The sequence below is a fragment of the Cyprinus carpio genome, chromosome A10 (genome assembly GCF_018340385.1).
Source record: "Cyprinus carpio isolate SPL01 chromosome A10, ASM1834038v1, whole genome shotgun sequence".
In the NCBI taxonomy this organism is placed as follows: domain Eukaryota; kingdom Metazoa; phylum Chordata; class Actinopteri; order Cypriniformes; family Cyprinidae; genus Cyprinus; species Cyprinus carpio.
The window spans coordinates 4,063,490-4,085,210 of record NC_056581.1 but is presented as its reverse complement, the minus strand read 5'-3'; the positions used below and the strand labels follow the sequence as shown (position 1 = coordinate 4,085,210).

The 21,721-nt window shown below is 36.8% G+C and overlaps 1 protein-coding gene across 5 annotated transcripts in view; it reads right to left on the bottom strand.

Annotated features, from left to right (window-relative positions):
* Positions 1-6,210: 6,210 nt before the first annotated feature.
* LOC109072562 (spermatid perinuclear RNA-binding protein-like) overlaps positions 6,211-21,721 on the bottom strand; it is an 83,316-nt gene continuing 67,805 nt past the window's right edge. For 3 of the 5 annotated variants that reach the window (XM_042764779.1, XM_042764777.1, XM_042764778.1), the window contains exons 14-19: positions 19,878-20,030; positions 18,808-18,942; positions 17,850-17,990; positions 17,423-17,555; positions 15,184-15,234; positions 11,553-12,057 (exon numbers count right to left, since the gene is read on the bottom strand). In XM_042764779.1, the coding sequence (XP_042620713.1) occupies positions 11,936-12,057; positions 15,184-15,234; positions 17,423-17,555; positions 17,850-17,990; positions 18,808-18,942; positions 19,878-20,030 (735 nt within the window). In that variant the 3' untranslated portion in view covers positions 11,553-11,935. Of the gene's footprint in view, positions 9,590-11,552; positions 12,058-15,183; positions 15,235-17,422; positions 17,556-17,849; positions 17,991-18,807; positions 18,943-19,877; positions 20,031-21,721 lie in introns of those variants that run through there. The other 2 variants (XM_042764781.1, XM_042764780.1) reach the window with 1 other exon arrangement.

The window sequence follows — 21,721 nt, the reverse complement described above, 5'->3', positions numbered from 1 at the left end:
AAACTGGAAAACATCATGTCGCGAAACTACATAACAGCAAATTAAAATCACGAGTGAATGTGTGAACCATTTCCACCGCACGCTTTCTCTGTTCACTTGATCAGTCCATCGCAGTGTGAAAAGCCATTTAGATTAAGTTAAGATGAGATGCATTATGGAGTTTATGCGTGTTACTGTGAACCTTATTTTATTAAACCATGGTAACCACAGACTAACCATGATTTCGCTATACTAACCATATGGTATTTGTAGTAAAACTGTGTTATACAAATGGTAATCAGTTCGCCAAAAACAACATGAAAAGCCAAACTTTTAAAAAATCATGGCTTCCCTGGCACCAATATTTTAATAATTCATAAAAGACTCTTTCTGACCATCTGAGATTGCGGTATGGAGATACGGGTTAGGATCATGACTTTTCTGCAGTAGTATGAGTACTTTGTGTCAGTAAAGTCTCCAGTTTGTTTAATATGTCAACCAGCTTTAACAGCCTAGCCTATGTGACAAGTAAATAGGTCAGCAGTCACAGTGTCATTGTGGTTTGTTTGTTTTTATATGTTGCTTGAGGTCCAGTAATGCTCCTCACCAGCTGAGAATTATATAACATGATTTAATGGTTTTTGCCAGACCAGGGTATCTGCAGGGTATTTAAACAATATATTATTATCAATTATTATATCAATTAAATAACATATAAATATGTTAATGTCTTAATTGTTTCAATTTTTCCAATGCATTATTTTCTTGTCAATCCACCAGCTCACATTTACAACTCTGCGTGTTTGCTGCGTAAAAACCATAGACATAAAAACATGAGCTGAGTTTCACATTGGTCTGAACAAAAACAGCAGACGGGCTTAATAACCTCCTGAAATCAGAATTAAGATTCTTGTACCATTTAAGACTGCAGGTCTGACCGTAGCAACCGTTAACTGTAGTAGCAAGCCGTGATGCTGTAGAACTCAAACGGCTCTACTGAGCTGACCTAGATGTGCGTGATATAAATGAGGTTTTGTTAGAAAATAGCGCCTGGCATTTAGTAAAGGCTTTTCGGTCCGGATTCATACCGGAGTCTGCCAGTTGGCGACCCCTGTCCTACAGCGTGTCTTGTTATATCATTAAGCCTGTCTATAAGCTAAATTTTTAAATAGCATGTGGTCCTGTAAAATTATCACCCTGGGATGATGTGTTAAGCAGGTTTTGGAATCCTGTTACCGGGAGTTACCTGGCATCAGTACAAACCCAAACATCATCGCTGATGAAACCAAACTCCACAGCTCATTTGTCACTCATTGGTGAATGTGTTAGGAGGTAGGGAACAAGGGAGCGTTGATAGCACTCATATACCCCGAGCCTGAGTCTGACTGGTTTGTGTTTGAGTACATTGACCCATACCCAGTGTGCCTCCAACTCTGCCCAGGTTTCGCTGACACAGGCCTGGTGTTATGCTTGCGCAGTCATCGAAAATAGCTTCCAATGGAGGCGAGGAACAGCTGCAGAAAAAAACTGCAATGGTTTTCCCAGATGAGAGGTGTCCAATAAACAGCTGGGATCCTTTACATTCTGGCAACATGTATTATGTCCACTGTCATGCTAAAATACTTGGTCTTACCTCACCATGGCTCAATGCATGTTAACAGCCCAGAGGAGGCCAGTCACATGGGGCTGCTCCTGGTCCTTTTTCAAAGCCACCTCAGACCTGACTTAAGTGTGAAAGGACCTCAGTGTAAGGCAAAAACTTGGCTGTAGGCCACAGAAGAGCCTGATTAATCAGTGAAAGCATAGTGAGATGTGGAGCAAGGTGTCTTTTATCCCCCCAGTGACGCAGAGAGTAACTGGACCCCTGTCATTTCATCAGTGCCTGTCATAGAACACCAACATTCCCCGGAAAGTTCTTTCCACACTTATCCCATCCAAGAGTAGATTACCAGAGACTAACCCTTTCAAACTAGTCATGAACCCATTATCACAGACATCCCAAACTCCTTTATTGGATCCTTTTGTGTTGAAAGCTCTTAGTCACTCTTGCAGTTCCAAGCGAATCAAGTGACCGGGCTACAGTTTGCCATCGTCAAACTCCTGAAACATCACTGATGTCATCTAATCTCATGGTATTTAATTCACTTCAGTCAGTGTTTGATTTACCGGACTGTTAGCTCCTTTCTGGAGATGATTTGTATGGATTTGCATCTTTCAGATCGCTTATAATTTCACCCTTGCTGCAAGACGGAAGCTTGTCACCCTACTCATATTTAAAGACTCATCAATATTATGGGAGCACATTACGCAACTAATCACAGACTAGGTGAGTCAATTATATGATCCTTCTCTTCCCAGATGTCTATTATCCCAGAATTACATTCTTAAACTCATGCAACAACATGCATTGATATGCACAGAATGGAAAAGGAAGAGCCCTGTCCGACTCTCACAGCCTTTCTTCAGAGTCCACAATTTGTGCAGGGAATACCGGGCCCACTTGACATTACATTGGCTTAGACCCTCATAAATTGCTATTGCAATCTATGTGTGTGTGTGTGGGGGGGTGAGTGGTCTGTTGCAAAGCTCACCTTAGTATCCCCTGTCCCAAATGGCACACTTCATGTGCACTTACTGTACAGTCTTGCGGACTTACAATGGCCGCCGCGTGTGTTAAGTCAACGAAACCGTAGGGTGTCCCATTCATCATTTTAACTTTCTGAAGGGAGCTCGCGAGTGCCCCTTTTGTGGCCACTATGCCCCCTCAGTGTGTACTTCTGGTGAACTCCGCAGCAGACTTCTGCATGACAGTCAAAGCAGCATTACGTCACACTTGGGCACTTGTGAGCATCCTTCTGAAACCTAAAATGTTAAATTGTCATTGTGGACTTAATGGACACACGCACACACAGTAGTGATTATGAGGGGCCATTCGCATGTTTTTGCATCCCATGGTGCTACTTTTATATTGTTTTTGTTGTTGTTAACATGTTGCGCTCATTTTATGCATGTCACAGTATTCTAAAAATGCAACACTCATGTTAAGTTGTTGTTCAACTTAAAAAAAAAAAAGTCTCTAGGCCTTGTTTTTTTTTTCCATTCCATTCCCCCGTCTTGCATTATTGTGTTTGAAAACGCAAGGCCTAGAGATGTGCTTTTTAAATGTTGAACCTTTCTGTTTTGTGTGAATGGCCATGAAGTCCACAAGAACGCAAATTCACATGACGTGTGCCATTTGGAACAGGCCCAATGTTGTTAAAGAGCTTGATATCCTTGCTTACCCAGCATTCTCTCACTCATCTCTCATGCTCTTTCCACTCACAATTTCATAGTCAGGTTAGCACCATTTTTAATTTTTGACAGGAATGAAATCGAGGCCGTGAGGGACATAAGTACAGTGCATTCAATGGATTGTTCTGTTGTTTAGCAATGTACTGATTGTTCTGCTGATTAAATGTCTGTTTAAAAATACTGTCAGTAGACAAAAACTCCATAAGAGTTTTTAAAGTTGTTGAGAGTTGGAGAAAATTACATGAAAATTATGGTTTATTGGCTGTTGCGCATTACTGCACTCTAGTTTATTGGAGACAGTACACATATCCAATGAATGGTCGGCTAGATTTCAAACAAGCATAAAATTTATTGTAGCATACATGACCTCTTTGATCAATAACTGGCACATTTTAAGTACGACAAGCTTCTGTCTTCTGGTGTACTCTAGATGTAAACAAAAAGGACACAGGACAAAATACACCACACATCAAAAAGAGTTTAATGTCTTGATATATTTATTTTTTTTAATAAAAAGTTTACACTTTTTAGAGATTTCGCACTTTATTTTAAAAGCATAAATTATGGCAATTAAGTGACAGACAAACCACTATAGTATTTTCACAACTAATAGTTTGTAATTTGATACCACGGCTAGCAAACATCTACTGCTGTCATGTTCAAGCACTGCTCGCTCACAGAAGTTGTGCACAATCACCACTTCACATTATATTGTTACCCTTTATAATATCTCAAATCTAGATCATTTTTTTGTTTATATAATTTGTTACATAAAAGTTGTGAAATGGATAACTGAGAATCCTGCAGACTGCTTTCACTCGCAGTCCGACTCAAGAGAAGTATTTACAGAATCAAGGAAGAGCACGCAAGCAAGGATTTGCCATGCTCATAAAGATTTAAAAAATAAAAATAAAGAAAATGGGCATTAGCACCCCTAAAGGGAAAAAAATAAGACACACACACACAAATCACATGAGTATTTTTTTATAATATAGGTAAATAATTTGTATCAGTGTGTTTGAATGTGTCTACAAAGATGCAGTTAGCTCTTCTATGAAAGTACATTCTACTACATGAATACATTCCAAACTTAAACATGGCTCTATTGCTGGTTCAGTCTATGGGATCTTCAGCACTTCGGCTCACACGTGAGCCAGCTCAAATGTCTCCATCTGCCCCGGCTATATGCAGGAGGAGATCGGAGACGTGGAGAAAACATTCACTTCAGCAATTCATTTTGCAAAGCTTGCTCAAGCTGAAACTGGATCTGTATTTCTGTACTTACATCGCAAGCTCGCAAATTGAATTTCCAACTCGAGTCCCACACACAAGTCCCTTTCCTTCATGACAGGATAAATATTCCACCACTTAATGGTTTCAAAAAATACAAAGTAGTCTGCTTGTATTGATAAAGCACCAACATTATAAAGTGTACATCAGTGTTTTTTGCGGGGATATGTCCCTTTAGGACTAAATCTAATGGTCATCACTCTGTTACAAAGTGAGAGTCTAAAATAAAAAATGCCATTTTTTTTCCAGAATTAGTTAATCTAACCATTTATCTATTAAATGAAATAAAAAAGAGAGTTAAAAATTCTATCAGAGGCAACAGTGAAATGAACAATTCGGAGCCAATGTTATGATTTCAGTCTAGATTTCTAAGAGTTTTTTACTACATTGGTTATGTCTGCATTAATCCAGATACGAAAAATGGTTGAAAACAGGGTTTGAAACATCAAAAAAAAAAAATAATCATATTACTGCAAATGCACAAAAAGCTTACTTAGATCGAGAGACCATAAAAAATAAAGTTCTCATGCTATTCTTCTGCCACGAACCTTTTTATTATCAAAATACCCCACTTCTTACTGGTGCATCCAGGTCACACTCACTCACCATGATATGTTTGGTCTAAACTGCAATTGTATTCATATTTTGCCAAAACACAGCATTTGCGAGTCAATTTTCTGTCATCTTTGCAGGAATGAAATATTGGAAGACTGAACGGAAGATTGTACAAAGTAACATTTATCTTTAGCAACACTGTGAAAGTGAACAGCACATAACAGGCAAATGTAGGTTTAACGTCATCTCTATCCGTAAAGTAAAACGGCACATGACTAAACACGCTTCATCGTTTTCAAATACCTCCGTTTTCACAGTCCACACAGCAATGCTAAAACAAGCGTTTGGAGAGCATCTTTAAAAAGATCAGTTTTCACAGAACAAGAACGCGGTCTCAGTGTGGATGAATGATGATGTATGATGGATGATGTATCTGGATTAATGTGGACAGCCTTTATTGGATAGATAAAGTGAAGATACTGGGGAACCTGTAATACTCGGGTGAGCACCTTGACTCCAAGATGTCTACAGCACATGCATTAACTGCTGCCTCATGACTCCGGCAAATTAAGAGTACTAAAATAGCAGAAGCGGATGCTGCATGTAGATGTTGCATTTGACATCTACCTGAGAAGAGCTGATGGAAGTGGTATGCAATCTTGTGCAAATATCAGGGCTCCGCCCACAAACGGTGACATCACACATGAGTCACCAAACAGAAAATCGAGCCTGGTTTATTTAAATCAGAAGTTCTCTCGTGGCTCTGAAGCCTCTCTGAGTCTTATTTCAAACGTCACCTCCACACTTAATTTCACAGCAGATGCAGCTGTGCAAATGTCTTCTCCCTATGATAGACCACTGAGATTCAAACACAGCTGACTTTGATGAGCAGAATTAAAACCTAAACTCAACTAAAATATGAGTCCTCACAACATTTATGAAGACCATCTGGCTGTCGACGCCACCTGGGAAGCAGGCTGGCATGAAGAGAGAGATATTTGCTTCACTTCAGGAGAAGATTCTGATGCTTTTTAAGCACTGCAGCAAAACAATGCAGCTATGTCTGGTGTTTATAAAGACAAGCTATATGGCTTATTACATTGGATTTGGATTAATGAAACATCCCTGTAATATCTTCGCTCACTATGAGACATTGCTTTGATATATGTAATATTTTGCAGCACATGTGAGTCTGAGAAATCATATTACGAGGTATTCTTGGTTAAAGTCAACATGAAACGACATTCACGACTCACTTCAGTATGTATTTCAAAGTGAAATAGTTTCAAAACAGGAAAAACATACTGTAAGGTTGTTTTTCTTAACACTGGGCATTGACTGACAGCGTTACATATAAGCAAGCCAGATAATTAGAGAAAAGGGGCTGACAAAGGAGAAATGGTTGACATCAGCCAAATGTCACTGCATATGCATTTATTACAGTTAGATGAAAAATTACAAAAACTTTTTTTTTTAACTTACAGTGATCTATCATTCATAATAAGCCAATAAAACATGTATTAAGAAGGTACATTTTGATTTCATGTTGACTTTAATCACCAACAACTAATTTGCAAACTAATTAAACATAAATAACACGGAAGACTTTGAATCGCTGATGCAAAAATGAAAATATTCTCTGCTTTCACTAACTCAATTTAAGATTAATAGCGTTAACTCCCAGTTGTCAGTCGTTTAAACCGTATAATGCTGGTGTGGCATCGTGGAAAGGGGCTTGTGTGTGTACGATCATTCATAAAGCTCAAAGAAAAATAAAGGCCATCTAATTTTTGTCATTGCAGGGTCTTTTGATGCGCCTTTCTCTCAAATCTATTGCATTTCTACACAAAACTTACCCATACAAGACTTACCAGCTCTAACTCAAAAATGACCGAAGTCTCGTCTGGTTGGGGAACAGAAAAATGAATTTGTAAAAATGTTCCACTTAAAGAAAAAGTAAAAATTGCATTATGTTAAACAAGTATATTTAAACTGTTACTATTATATGATGCATGTTGTACTATTGCTTTCATTAAACTATTACTGTACTATAACTATTAAACTAGTACTATTCTGTAATATTTCTGTGATTATATCCCATCTTTTCCTATTTGAGAGCTACAATATTTCACATTCAAACACAACAGCTAAAATATGACTAAATACATGGGGAGATTTATATAAGGGGACACATTCAGTGTGAGCTGGGTGGTAAAGTATGTCAGTCGTGTCTTGTTTTTGCAAACTTTCTGGGCCTTATACATTTGGGTTTCGGTGAGAAATTGTGACATTCCATTGGTTACTGAACGCTCAGTAAATTATCGAAAGTATTTTGACATACAAACATCAATACATTACTAGAGATATTGGTTGAATTATCTATTCTTATACACGTGAAGGTAACAAGTGAAGGAAAATTTTGATATAAAAATTACTTTCATTACTTAACGATACGCATTCAGACTACAGTAATACAATCCTGACGGTAGGATGCTTCTTCAAATAGCTATAAGTCCGAATATAGCACAGCTAAAACAATATCAACTGACTTATTCCCATGACTGTGCTCTGTGGTTGATATCTGGGAGTTTTTTTAGTGCTGTTATTAATTAGTAAGCCTAAAGTCGCGCTACAACAGACCAGCTGAAGAAAAACGCAAAAGTAAAACGCGACCGCACATTGCTGCATCAACAGGCCTGTTTCACAACACACGTGTGCGCGGCATTAAAACATGTGCTGCTCTTTCACAATGACAGTTTCTGCTAAACCTCGGTTCTAACCAGAAAAGAGTGATTTCTGAGTTACTACATTGACCATCTCTTTTAATAACAACCATAAATTAGTTACTGGCAGCTAGCCACTGAGAACTACTATCAACCTGATCATCATGAAAATGAAAATTTACACAAAGATCACATCACACTTGAATCCAAATATAAATTAATCTACACTGAACTGATCCCAAACCCAAAGTGTTGTTATAAACTGCTTCAAAAATCTAGATTCAGGCAGATTTACTGAATAGAAACTCCTGTTTGTGTGTTTGAGACTTTAATGCAGCTGATAAATAGGTTCAAAGCACATTTTCAACATATTTTCGGCAAGAATAGGCACAGCACAGAAAGTAGCTGCTATGCTTCTGTAACACAAACTCATGCTGAATGTAAATGCTGCAACATGTACAATAATATATATATATATATATATATATATATATATATATATATATATATATATATATATATATATATATATATATATATATATATATATATATATATATATATGTCCAAATGTGAAAAACTTTCATGTGCATGTGAAACAGGCCTGAGAAGAATGACAAAATTATTGGAAAGGCAAATGAAGGGCCACCTATGCCGCATTAAACAGAGTCACCTGTGCTTTTGCAGGGGAAAGTGAGAGTGACCAGGTCGCACTAGCTGCCCCTCATACCGTGATTATGTGTACGAGTATGCACCTCAGCCAACGGCCAGAAGGTGTAAGCAAATCTGCCGTGTGATGTGCTTTTGAAAGACCTGCGTGTATGTCTGTGAGGTGTGGATGTAGGCGGCACAGTGGCCAGATGTTTGGAGGATGACCTCTTAACCCAACCAGAACGCCAGACTTTATTTGACTGAGCAAAAACACAAGTGCGCAGGCGCGCAGATCTGACGAAAAGACACGGCGAAGCTGCTCGAGTCAGAGAGAAGGAAGCATTACTAATCTACTACAGGTAGATTAAGAAAAGGGCTTTCATATTGCATGTTCACAAGAATAATTCACGAGATTAAATTGCTTAGCATATATATGTATACTGTATACATATACTGTATATATAAAACTGGAAGAAAGTTACATCTTATTATAATGGTTACAGATAACTTTCCAATTCTAAAATAATTAATACCAAGAATATGTATATGTATATATATATATATACTGTATATAAATATACATAAGTACATCGGTATATCTACACATATATATTTATAGTACCATAGACCATACATATATATGCATGTATTTATAATATAGCCACACATACACACGTGGTGAATATACAATGAAAATGACTATATTGCAATGCCAAGTTTGAGTAAAACTCAACTGAACATTCACATCTCAAGGAAGCTTAAAGCCCAAAAGAGTTCAAGTGTATTGCTATATAAGAAGGAACCAAAGTCCCTGGCCGGTTTTCGGGATGAGCAAGTCAAATAGAGTATTGCTTTTGTAAGACTGGTGTGTTTTTGGATCCTTAGATTGGGTATGGATGGGTTTGGGTGGAGAGTGAATGAAGTTTGGGCCGTTTCTGTGCGGTGGAGACAGCCTGGTCAAGCCTGGGGTGGTACGACAGTTTAGAGCCACACAACCTGATGGTTCTAGAAGTCAGAGAAGAGATCTTGAGGACCCAAGTGAATAAAAAAAGGAGCGATGGTCCGCGGCTGGTAAAAGGGATTGTCAATGAAAAGACCACCTACAGTGAGGACAAGAGCAGAGAGAGCTGCGATTAATGTTGCGGCCCAGGAGGAGGCAGCGGTATATACATTCTGATGGCAGGGGGGGGGTGGGGTTGGGGTTTGGGTGTGGGGTGGGTGTTGGTGTTTGTGTTTTTTCTGTTTGTGGGCGTGGGGTTTTCATTGCACCGGGAGCGTCTCAGGTTAATAAAAAAGACATCAACAACTTAAGCTGCACGGTTAACTTTCTGACAAAACAGAAAAAAAAGAGCTCATTCGTTTGAGAGAAGGCAGAGGAAATGTGAAACGTATGTGGCAACTCTGAGGTTTCCATACAGATGTAGTTAGTACATAACTCTGACAAATCAGATCTGTGGTGATTTTGGAGAGAGTATAGTACAATGACAGCTATCACTACCAAAGAGGAAGGGCCATTGGTTTGGAGTGGACACTTGAGGGATGACTATGACAAATGTGAGGGATCCATTAACAATGGATGGGAATATCGTGACCACTCGTCTAACCATGGAGATGGAGTTCCTCTTTGGTAAGCGACGATCATGACCCAGCCATAAGTCAGCACAAGCATCGTCCAAATGTCCCAACATCAATGTTTTATGAACGTGAAGTCAAGACCGTTTGTAAAAATAGGAAAGGGTTTTTGATTCTTTGCCCTCCATGTACATATTTAATTATATTTAAGAGGAGTGCGGCATCTTTGGAAGATCTGTAGCTCAAAGGGTCAGAAACAGGGTTATTATAGTTCACCAAAACAGTCTGTTTCTTGAAATAGAATTAACTAAAATACAATGAAACATAAAAAACATTGTTTAACCTGATTAAACCGTAAAACTGAAAATAATAATAATAATAATAAAATAACATACGTATATATATAAACATAAAATTAATTCAGAATACTAATAAAAACAAATAAAAAAATAGTATCTCAATGATACTAAAATAACACTGTTCAGGAAAGACCCCGAGCAAAGCGCCGCGGACCTCAATGTGAATCGGCTTGTGCTGGCCTTTGGAGGAGTATGAAATAACATCTCACACACAATAAGACACTCACCAATAAGGAAAAACAAAAAAGGACAACAAGACATTTCAGTAGCATGTCTCCATGGATCCCTTGTTGCTGCTTTCGATTCTCCGCTGTAAGGCTGTGACTGGAGCTTCCGGTGTGTGTCCATGTGAGGGCCGTGTTTGAGTTATCTGTGTGATGAGTGCCTTTGTATGGCTCAACTCTACTACTAGCTGCTCGCTGGAAGAATAGACATCTAGAGCCTGACTAACCACCCTTCTTCTGAGTTAACTGCCTTAAATAAAATAATATAAAACATCTTAAATTAAATTAACAAGCTCTGTCTGGAAACACAATTTGGTAGAAGGAAATAAAAGGGAATGTTCCGGGTTCAATAAGTACTCGATTATTACAAGATGACTTGTCCCACAGCTAGTATATATATATATATATATATATATATATATATATATTATATATATATATATATATATATTTTTTTTTTTTGCACAGGGATTTTTTTAACATTAAAATACATATTTGTATATTGAAATTTTAACATTAAAATACAAAACAAATGTTTTTCAAAGTATAGCTTTAACATTATATATATGTTATCACAGTTGCTTTGAGAAACAAAACCAAAGGCCAAACAAAACAACTCCAGAATGACTAACCCCATATACTCACACCGAAAGAGCATTACAGCAATTTTTCCTTAATTTTTACAAAATGAAGGACAAATCAGAAATAAATTTTGTGGTCATTAACAGAACGCGAAGATGCTGCCATTGAGAAAACATTGTATTGAACCTGAAACATGCCTTAAAACCTCTGAAAGTATCTGAAAGCTAAAGGACATGTAAATTTAGAGCTCTTAAAACAGCTAGAGTTGAACATATATATTCTAAATTAATAACTAAAGAGTTTTCAAATATACACCAGTCAGTGTGTAGCGGTTCATGAAGATAAAGGTTTATTTGTTAGCAGTAGTATGTATTCGATCTATACATCTTCAACACAGCTCCTGATAACCGTACATAGATGAAGCCTGTCGTGACAGCCTATTCTCATTCTCTAAGAAAAACACAACCACGATAACAAAAGAGGCTGATATAATTTAAATTCCCAAGAATGAGGTAACATTTCACAGTACAAATCCTTCAAGTTTTCTTTCTGAAGAACATAAAACCTGTATTTGCTTAAAACCAGAAGACAGTAAAAGAACAAAAAAATAATTAATGCTGATTAAATAAAAAGCATTTTACAAATACCCTTATAGCTGTCCCTACATGTGATAGGGCTGTGCTATCTGACCTTCCCTTCTCATGTACATTTATGCTTTGTGTGTGTACATGAGTGTGTGTGTGTGTGTGTGTGTGTATAAAGTAGGCTCCTGAGCTAAAAGAAAGAGTAGTGGGGGACGGGGTAGGCGGGCATTTTCATTCTTGGGCAAACCTAGAGAGAAAATGAAAAGAGCACTCCACATAAGTCCAGGACAAAATAAAAGACCTAAGGGTGTTTTGCTTAAAATGAAGCTAATGCCAATTCAGTCTCATTCTAGCATGGGGACATTAACCCAAGAGAGCAGAGGAGAGCGGAAGAACAGGAAGAGTGAGGTCAGGTGCAAAGAAACGGCATAAATCAAGCATTAATTCTGATTAATTCACACATGTACCTGCTGCCTAATGTCATGTGACATGATATACACATACAGTTGACCTATATTCAGTCATCTTATGAATGACGACTCTTGAGTAGGGCTGAGTGATATACTGTACATTAAATAAAATATAAGAGTTAGCTCTGGTCCTTTAATTGGATTGGTCTATACTACAAAAGTGTGTTATTCAGTATACTTGTACTGTAATAAATTATTGTATTTTTTTTTTTTTTTTTTTTTTTTTTTTTTTTCAGGAGATATTTTCTTAAAGCACCCAACATTTTTTACAAAACCATCACTGATTTCAGCAATGTATAAATCAAACAACAAAATGCAGTAAAATTAGTGTTAAAATACAGTATGTTTTCCACAGTTTTTCATGAAATTAAGAAACTAAAGCAATAACAACTTATTTTATTAATAATGCATTTAAAAAAAAAATCTGAATCAAGATTCAGCTTTTCACAAAATTACAAAATTAACTAAATTAAAGAAATAATATTTTTTTTATTTTATTTACAATCTATAAAAATCAAATGATAATATACAGTTAATCTAGTTCATTAAAAATATACAGTTAAAATCTAATTTAAAATAATCAAGTTTTTTTCCAGTTTTTCATAAAATTTACACTATTAAAGAATAATCAAGTTTTTTTCCAGTTTTTCATAAAATTTTATTTATTGATTGATTTATTTTATTTTATTTTATTTATTAATAAATAATAAGTGTAATTTTTTTTTTGTGTATGTGTATAAATTTTTTAAAAAGTACAACAATATTTATTTTAAAATTTTTATTTATTTTAGATTTTTTTTTAGTTTCTAGAATTTGCATTATGTTGCAACATTTATTAAGGAAATTAATATAATAAAAAAGAAGCATAATATCATTGTGATATTCATGTGGTTAATTTTAAATCAACCTATTTCAACATTTTTTTATTAAAATAATATAATAAAATATAAGTATTGTAAAGTTCTTGATTTTTAATTATATTGAGAAGTCCTAGTTTTAACTACTAGACAGAACTATCTAATTGAAGTAATAGGTGTGGATTGTGGGTAGGGGCACATGGAGGGTTACAGGAGTGATCTGCCGGCTGGCGCTCTTATGTGGAGTGTTCATTCTGTGCCGTGTGTGTGTGTTTGTGTGTGTGTGTGAATAGTTGTCGTAGTCTCACAGTCGTTCCCATTTAGAAATCCCAAAGCAGCAACAGGAGGAAGAGGGTTGGACAGCGTAAGATGACTGGTGAGAATTACTGCATGCACACAGCTCTCAGGCACCAAACCAGAGAGACGTCAAAGAGAGGGGCGCACTGTTCTCTTACAGCACAATACCGGGTTTCACCTTCCACCTAAAGGAACAGTCTTTATGTGGCAGGCAGAGACCAGGGCGCTGGGAGCAAGCCCATATCCACCCCCCACCCACCCCTCTCATCCTCCGAGAAAAAAACACATAAAACCCAGCAAACACCCCTCCAAATTCAGCCTGGTTCCCGCCGAGCCCACCTCACCTAGTCCCCCCTGCACATAAGGCTCATTCAAAGCATCTTCATCTGGGCCTGACCGGAGAGGCGCTCCTAAAACGACACACTGCACAGACGGCACACTTTTGTTTATAAACCTGACGGACTGTGTGCGTCATTTGTGTGATCGAGTGTTTATAAGTTGCTGTGTGGATGAGCGTCCCTGAATGGTGGGCCTGAGTGAAGCATAATGAAATAAACTATAAAAACACCCCTTACATGGAGTTTCAGATATTTCAGACAGCTGCAATAACAGCGCATGATGAATTTTAAACATAAATCAAATACCTGAAGCTAATATTTACAAACGAATAGCTCACGACCTCGATGGCTCTGCACAATGCAGGTGGTCCCGCAGGGGTGTCAAACTTTGAACTCCTTTTAATATTAATATTTCATATTAATATTTTAATAGCACAGAAATAATACTAAACACTGTTCTGAATGTGCAAAAAGCAGTACATGAAATGAGCAATATGTCTGAAATCATATTATATAAATCAGTAGGTGAAATATACTGCTGAGATCTGATGGACAGTTTACTATCCCATAAGGCCGTGGGAACGGAGCTGTGAATGTCAGTAATCTCGAACTTTTCTTAATGGTTAAACGCTTTGTCAGAGCTTTCTCTAGTATGCGAACAGGCCTTTAGATGAGCAGGCTATTAAACAGTTTTTAAAAATACTAAATCTGTTATCTTTTACTCACCCTAAATACCAAAGTTTAGCTATAATCTATTAAATTGTTAAATTTGTTAAATTGTTAATTATTTTTTTTTTGAATTGTTTGTTATTTTTTGTTTTGCATTGATTTTGTTTGGTTGGGTTTGAGTTTTGTTGTTTGGACCAAAAACTGTTGTAAATCACTTTTTCTTGTGTTCCACAGTAGAAAGAAAGTCATGCAGGTTTGGAAAGGACGTGAGGGTGAGTAAATGATTTAGTTGATCTATCTCTTTAAAATGTTTACGCTCTATGCTAGCTAGTCACAGCACTAGTCTTCAAACTGTGTTTATCGTGATCTTCCTCTCACCCATCATGCCCAGCGGCTGCTTTGAATGGTGTAACTGTGTGCTGTAGACAGCAGCACTACGCTGACGCTTAGAGAGCTGCCCAGAGTCAGGAGGAAGGGGCCAAGCGTCGAGCAGGCAGACTAGACGAGCAAAGTCACACTCAGGCCAGGTGCAGCAAGTCTTGCTCCAACCACAGTTAAGAACCAAAAGGTTATGGTTCCTTTCCATCGTCCAGGAAGTCGTTTCTCTACGGGATTTTTTTGTCGACGTGATTTTGGGGTTTGAAAGCCCAATTTGAGAGCTGAATGGGGGAGTAAGTGGGGGCAGATTTGGACCCTAGTCCCTGACTGGAGGAAGGGAGGACGGGAAGGAAGGTGTACGTACCGTATGCAGGAGTGGCGGCCGCTGCGCTGTACCCGTATGGGGCTCCGAAGCCTGCGAGAACACGGTATTCATGATATAGATGGTGAAATGTAAGTGTTAAGTGTTAAGACTCCTTCACATGAGTCGTGTCAGGGCCTCAATGCTACCTGGGACCTTTGACCTCACTGTCATGAGTCATGTGACGGAGCCTTTCTGAAGACAAACTATGCATTAATTAAATCTAAATACACCTCATAAACACACAAACAGATGCAAATAATGTTGTGACACAATACCATGCTGAAATCAACAAGAGTAAGTGTTTCCCTTCAGAAGTAAGGCTTACTGACTCTGATTACAGTACATGACTATAAGGAAAATCTATTTTAAAATCTAAAGGATTTGTGAAAAATAAATTGTATGAAAATGAAATATATATTAAAAAAATAGTGAAAGTAAACATTTTTGAAAGTATTGGCTTTGGTCAATAGCAGCAATTTTTTTTGTGAATTCTTTTTTTACTTTAGACAAATTGAATTTAATTTTAGTAGTGTCTATTTATACAATAATGTTCAAAAGTTTGGGGTCAGTAAGATTTTATAATGGTTTGGAAAAGGCTCTTATGCTCACCAAGGCTGCATTGATTTGATAAGAAAAAAATACATTATAAATTTTAACAAATTGAAATATAATTATTACAATTAAAAATAACTATTTCATATTTTAATACATTTTAAAATGTAAATTATTCCTGTGACGTGAAGCTGAATTTTCAGCATCATTACTCCAGTCTTCAGTGTCACATGATCCTTCAGAAATCATTCTAATATGATGATTTGCTGCTCAAGAAACATTTATTATTATTAATGTTGAAAACAGTTGTGCTGCTTAATACCATAAAACTGTCATACAGTACATCTTTATTTTCATGATTCTTTGATGAATAGAAAGTTAAAAATTGCAGCATTATTTGATTTGAAATCTTTTGTAACATTGTCTTTACTGTTACTTTTAGTCAGTTTAGTGCATCCTTGATTAATAATAATAATTGTTTAAAAAAAAAATGTACTGACCCCAAACTTTTGAACAATAATGTAAGTAGGGCTGGGTGATATGGCCAAAAAAATCATAGCTGGGTATTTTTTAAGATATACAGTACAAGATATATATCTTTGTATTTTTTTTAACTTTTTCTATTTGGATGAAGAACAAAACCTGTATTTATTAAAATGTTGGTTTACATCCTGCCTAATGTTGTCCAATGAAACAACATTCATAAAGGCAATGAAAACAAACAGAGTGAATGTGACAGCCTATGTGCAAAAAGGGTCAAAATCACATGACATTCTAACATTGTAACATTACAATCTAAAAATATAAATTAATGCTCCTTAAAGCAGAACTTAAAGTCACTAAAGTAAAAAGTAAAATAAAAGAAAGCACAGACTAAATGTATTAGGCTATTTTGATTTCCCCGTTGCAATAGTCTGTCTCTTACAGTTAGGATACTGCTATCATAAAAATACACTATACTTGTAAAAATATACTTGTAGGTTTAAAAGTCTACATATGGCACATTTATTGTCCAACAACAAATATTTTAGCAAAATGTATATTTTATAGAATTATATTTTATTAGAATTAAATAGAATTACTGCGCTCTTTCTGTTTGGCACGCATGCACACAGTGGCGCTCGTTCACTGAAGTCTGTGAAGTTTAGCAGAGAATCGCATGCAGAAGGCTAATCCAGTCCTGACAGGGAAATGGAAATATTTCCATGCACTGAGGGAAACCGCATATCTCAAACACAGTAAACAGCACAAGTAGCCTCTCTGTCAGCAGAACATGAGTCTGTCAGAGCATCTGAGCAAGCCGCTTTAAACTATACGTGTTAACTGTATCTTACCAGTTATTTTAAAGCCCTTAATATAAAGCATGAGTCATGCTTAGAACAAATTGGATTATGCACTTTTCCCGCAGCAGCTCACTCAGTGTCCTCCGCTATTTTTCAGATGCGCTTGTTTCAAACTACTGTAGGCCTATATGGATATCAACGGTATGGCCTCATTCCATATGTTAGTAAAATATATATCGATATGTCGTACTTGATTTACCGCCCAGCCCTAAGTGTAAGCTGTAGGTAAAGTGGTGCAGTTGTAATAGACATGCACTGGTGCATGTAGTTTTACATGTGCCAAAGAGAAAAAAAATCGAGGCCTGTAGTCACTATAGAAACATTGTCTGGAATCAAACACACACCTGGTGTGACGTATCCAGGTGCTGCCGCAGCACTGACGAAAGCTCCTCGCGTGAGGGTGGGTCTTCCTCGCCCTCGTGCTGCCTGAACCGCAACGGCAGACACAGCAGCGGCTGCAGCTAATGCCCCTTTACTCTACAACACACACACACACACACACACACACACACACACACACACAGTTAATAACCCCACAGGCTTTAATAAGCAACAAGAATCTACAGTTAAAACAAGTGTAGGGATGCCACAGATTGATTTCTGAAGAAAAGAGATGAATTAGTCTGCAGGTCTCCGTTTCATCGATTACAGAATATCTAGAGCAGTCATGGATTAGGAAGCACTGACCCTGGTTATCTGATGGACACACTGGATACTGAACAACAGCATCTGGATGTTATCGGTCACTAATCAAAGCGACTGATGACTTACCTGAGGGATTATTTTCTTCTTCTTGTTGCCAGCAGCATTAGGCCCGGAGAAGAGTTTTTCTAGAGCTGCGAGGGCAGCGCTGGCTTTGGCTACTTTCTTATTGGGCCCTGCACCACGAAACTTCTGCCCGTCCACTTCCACCTGCCCACGATAGCACAGGATGAAGATTTTGAACAGGAAATGAGATCAATGACGGAAATGTGAGATGACATGAAAGATAAGGTGCTTTTTTTTTTGGTAAAAAAAATTTTGGAATTAAGATTTTTCTTTTTTTTTTTTTTTTTTTTTTTACAAAGTCTGCATCAAAATATAGCAAAAACAGTAATACTGTGAACTATTATTAAAATTTAAAATAACTGTTTTCTGTTTGAAAATCATATATTCCTATGGTGCTGACCCTAAAGACTAGAGTAATGATGCTGAAAATTCAGCTTTGCATAAATTACATTTTAAAACACACACACACACATATATATATATATATAAAGTACTTTAAAATTGTAATAATATTCCACGATATAACGTTTTTTTTTTTACTTTATTTTTTATCAAATAAATGCAGGCTTGGTGAGCAGAAGCCACTTGTTTAAAAATAAAAAATAAAACAATATTATATATATATATATATATACTATATATATATATATATATATATATATTATATATTATATATATATATATATATATTAGATTGCATAAATTAACAGAACAACTCTCTCCTTATCTAAATTCAGGAGAGAGTCATTCATTAAAGTCATTCATGTCTGCAGCACAAACAGCGAGGGACATGTTACACAACGAAGATTAATATTTGGATTAGATGTTTGTTCAAATCCCTCACCCCCGGTATGAGTAATGATAGTAACAGTAATGCCTGCTTTACCAAACGTCACTAATAATCAAGTCTTTTATTGGCGAACAGGGATAAAGTGGTATATTTGTATCTGGTGAGGCCCACCTCCATGACGAAGCGTTTGTCATGACTTCCTCCGCTCTCTGAGATGAGCTCGTACTTCAGCCCACGGCGTTTCTCATTCAGCTCCATGACCGGGTTCTTCCCGCTGGACGTCAAAATAGGACCCTGAGTTCGCACCTAGATGCAAAACATGTCATTCAACTGAACTCAACCAACACTGACCAGAGCTGAATAACCAAACTATTGTCTTGCGTAAAGCTGATTACAGCTTGTTTTATACATTGATTAATATTTCTTTATTACTGAACTAAACTGAATCAACACTGAACTGAGCTGAATAATGATCCTATTATTTTTTGTAGTGCTACTTCATAGTTCAACAGGCTTTGCATCATAACTACTGAACCTGTCATTATACTACATTCAATCAACACTGAACTAAATTAAGCTAAATAATGACACTATTATCTTTTTTTAGAGCTGCTTTACGGCTGAAATTGAAACATTTAGGGACAGATTTACTAAACAGAGCAAATTAGCATGAGAGCGCAATCCAATAAAAGCTAAGATGGGAGTGTAAAGTTCTGCAGTTGATCTACTGAAAAAATGAGAACACAGACGCTGAAAATTTCCATAATGACCAATGCAATCGACCAAGAGCAGTGCAAATGAACAACTATTGCTGCCATGTCAAGCATGAAATGGGTTAAGACACGCTTTTTTAAATAAATGGCATAAATACCAATACCAGTGACCAATTCAATCCTGAGTAAATCACAATGCATGATTCATTTAAATACTCTCCTCCTATAAATTTGACATCTGAAAGGGAACTACAACATATGCATATACAATTCTGTCAGCTGCAAAAATAACTGTCCATGCCTTTTCATCACTAATTTTTCACTCCTGACAGTATTTTTATGCCAGAAGAGGGTTTGTTCTGGTGCGAGCTGTTAGTAAATCTGGCCCTATTTCTGTTATTTTCTTGTTTATTACTGGGAAGCTGCTTTGTAACAATCTGTACTTTATATAAATAAATTCAACTTGACTAGAACATAGTAAAAACATCTACTAAACACTTTAGTGAGTGTGTGTGTTTGTGTGTGTACCTCCAATGTGTTGGAGCTGTCTAAAGAGTGTGATGTGTTATTGCTTGAGTGTGTGGACGTTTCGTTCTTGCCCTCCCCGTCCGACTTCTCGTCTGCACTCATGGAGTCCAGGTCTGTGTCGAAGCCTGTGGGGTAACCCATCGCCTGTAGCACCTACGCCACAAAAACATCATCACACAACTAATCCAGCATGGACGTCACACAGAAAATGAATACACTTTAGTAAGCGATCTGTCATTTAGTACACACCTATAGCTTCAGATGACTATAATGCAAGACTGTCTTTTATGTAAGAACTAACTCCAATAGTTCTGGAGCAACGCGAGTATGAATAAATGTGACATATTGTAACTTTCCCTATTAAAAACTCTGCCACATCAGCCTTTAGTTTTGTCTCGAAAATGACACCATGAGCTGAAAAGTAAAGTAAAAGTATCTCTTTAAACAAGAGACTTCAAGTTTTGGCATGAAAGATTCACAAAATGATGATACATGCTGAGAAAGTTTGGTTCATTTTTGTGGCCATCAGTGAGCAGGCGGAATCAAAAAGTGCACCGTTCCTTGGATACCGAGGTCATTATTGAGAATGAAATCATCAAAGGACTCGCTTATATGAAAGTCCACAGAAATATGCCCACACCACAGATGCAAAGCGGAGCTGCAGATCTCAGAATCAAGTTGGATCTTTTTAACCAAATAGATAAAGAACGATAAACCAAATATATTACACATAAAATGTAATTTGGGGTACACAAATTATTATTAAATACTGTATCAGTTATCACCCAATAGAGATTTTTTTAATTGATCAGAATTGATATATACTGATATGTTTTTTTTTATTTTTTTATATATATAATTATACATAGACTACCATTCACAAGTTTTGGGTCGGTACAACGTTTTTTGTGTTATTATTATTATTCATTTAAATTAATTTAATTAATTAATTAATTTATCGACAATTTATCAGTTACCGGACATAACATGAAATAAATTATCAGTTGGTATAGGACAGAATTTTTATATCAATAAATCCCAATTATAAACAAAATCAAATTTGTAAGCCGTAACTCTGCTCTACTCTGATCATAACTGATTCAGGGATCAATGCTTTATTTCTCTGAGTACCTCAGAGTCGGGGTAAATGCATGCTTTAAGTGTGAGTTTACACAGGGGTAAAGGATTTCATAAGAGACCCAGTGTTCATTTGTCAGACTGACCCAAATTGGGGCTGTCGTCGCCTATAACGACTGCACTCTCACAAAAAGAGGATTAGTGCGGTTCTATGTTCCAGAGCTTTTGTTCATCAGCACTCTGGGATTACATAGATTTCAGCCCTTTTTGTTTCCTGTGAATCACTGGTGTGTGTGTGGGAACGAGCTTAACCGGTCTTCCTGAATGACGCACTGCTTTACTGTCCAGCTACAGTTAGAACAGGGTCAAATCCACAACTCTGGTTCAAGAAGGGTCATTTATAACACTAAGAGATGGATTTAAAAAAGGTCAAAGAGTCGAGTATACAGCTAACAAGAGCTTAACACAAGCACATCAACTAGGTTTGTGTGTTAGAGGCCTGATCACACTGGAAAATATCTAGTAACGCTATAGTGACTATTGTAGGGTTTATATATTGTAAAGTCATCATTAAATCAAAATGGATCACTTTTAATTTATTTTAACACATGTGCATGGTCTACATGTGCACAATTTGTCAAAAAAAAGTTTGTTTTTGTAATTTAGAATTTCGCTATCCAGGGTGGAACCATTAATTGAAATAAAACCAAAATCATGATATGGCTTATGGCTTATGACCAAGAATAATATTTTACTTAAAAACATTT